At 52.4% G+C, this 1991-nt stretch overlaps 1 protein-coding gene across 1 annotated transcript in view; it reads left to right on the forward strand.

Moving 5' to 3' along the window:
* LOC125926021 (kinesin-like protein KIF28P) overlaps positions 1-616 on the forward strand; it is an 81003-nt gene extending 80387 nt beyond the window's left edge. The window contains exon 24 of the mRNA XM_049635316.1: positions 503-616. Coding sequence (XP_049491273.1) covers positions 503-616 — 114 coding nt within the window. The remainder of the gene's footprint in view (positions 1-502) is intronic.
* The last annotated feature ends 1375 nt before the right edge of the window (positions 617-1991 follow it).

Here is a 1991-nt window from a genome sequence, read left to right on the forward strand (position 1 = left end):
TTTTAAATAAGCAAGGCCTGTGCGCCTCTGAGTGAGCAGAAATCTGCAGGTGGCGTTCTGGACCACCGTGGCCTGTGCACAACTGTCCCAGGTTGGGGCAGCGGGAGGGAGGCTGGGCTGATTTGTGTAAGAAACCAGGACGGAGGAAATAGACGTGACAGCCCCAATCCTTGCCCCCTAAAGTATGAAGTTAGGGCGATCAAACAGGATGAAACAAACTCTATGGCAGGACAGCTATCAAGGCCTCCAAGAGGAGCCTCCCAGAAGCAGGGAGTCTGGGCTGGTGATTTCTGCTTAATACTAGGGACCAGGGGCTAATCGAGGAGGCCTGGGCGGGGAACCAGGGGCTCTGGGGCAGGACCAGTATATGCACACCAACTAAAAAGTAACCTGAAACAGTGAAGCCCAAGTGTGGAGCTCTGCGTGCTGATGGCCGCAGGGACCAGGTCTGAAAAGCAGCAGGGAATCCTGGAAAGCCTGGCAGAGAGGCCGAGGGAAGCAGGAATGGCTAATACCTCGTGGACTGAGCCCCGGCGTTCTTCGCCAGTTTGCAGAAATAATTGCAGAAGGAACAGGTTTTCTGCAAAAGGGTGGCTGGAGGAGCCTCAAGGTTTAAAAGGATACTCTGGGGGTGCCTGGGGGGGGCTTAGTCAGTTAAGCATCTGACTTCGGCTCAGGTCATGATCTCACAGTTAGTGGGTTTGAGCCCCACGTCGGGCTCTGTGCTGACAGCTCAGAGCCTGGAGCCTGCTTCGAATTCTGTCTCCCTCTCTCTCTGCTCCTCCCCGACTTGCACTCTGTTTCTGTCTCTCAAAAACAAATAAACGTTAAAAAAATTTTTTTAGATAATCTGTATGAGACACACTTGTATCTCAGGCTGGAGGAGGCCCACGCAGGTTGTGCGCACCGGCATCCACCTCAGAGCAGGACACGGCCCACACACCGCGAAGCTGGAGAGAACACCTAACAACGTGCGGCCTCACCCAGCGGCTCCCAGATGCACATCTAACCCGGATCAGTCGGCTCCAACCTGCAGACCCCCTGAATGCAAACTGCTGGGGGCCGCCGCGGACCCCAGTGTCGTTCTAGGATTCTGGCACGTGGCCACTCTGTTGCTCCCGAACACCTTCCTGATTTGGGAGAAGATAAGAACTTAGTTCAAGGTCCCCCAAATTAGGGCAGAGCTGAGGGCAGAGGATGGGCAATACCCACACCGCCAGCATGAATCTCCGTGTTCACTTAGACGCCCTCTTCTGTACAGGTAGCACAGAAGGGCTGCTCAACACCATTAATACTCCTCTCAATACACGCTTCTCCCTGCAGAGCAGAAGCTTCATGAAGGCAGCGGCTGCCCTCTTCGTGGCACAGAGCCCCAGGTATGTGTTTATTTTACGCTTATTACAAAAGGAAAAGTCTCTGCCTTATTTTAGGGCTTCAGAGGACAACCTGGTTAAATATGAAAAATCCTGGTTAGGCAGTGAAAGTGGGTGGAAACTTACCAGCTATACCCATGAAACCAATCACAGGTTGGGAAGCAGAGAAAGCTGCGGCACAGGCGAGACCACTTGGGGGGGGCGTGTCTGCCACCACCTCAAATACTTAGGTCCAAGCACAAAACCACCGTTCCATTGACAACCCTTTATTATTCAACTTAGGTAATAGTCAAAAACTCAGTTAGTGTGGATGGGCGAGAAACTAGGCTACCACAGCAAAAAGTGCGTTTCCTTTGGCAAAGGCCCAAACAATATGTAGAGTCACTCATCAGAAGGGGAGATCCCACTCGAAATCAAGGTGAGGAAGACAGCAGTTACTGCCTTACAGGAACACCAGCCCAAGTGCCTCATCGGGGGTCTGTCAGCAACACGGATCAAGACACCCCCCCACCCTCTAGGCCGCCAGCTGACTTACAAGCATCGACGATGAACTCTTCGATGGAGAAGTCAAATATCGGTTCTGTTCCACGAGCAATAAAATCACGAAATCAACAAAGA

This window comes from Panthera uncia, chromosome F1 (assembly GCF_023721935.1).
Source record: "Panthera uncia isolate 11264 chromosome F1, Puncia_PCG_1.0, whole genome shotgun sequence".
Taxonomy (NCBI): domain Eukaryota; kingdom Metazoa; phylum Chordata; class Mammalia; order Carnivora; family Felidae; genus Panthera; species Panthera uncia.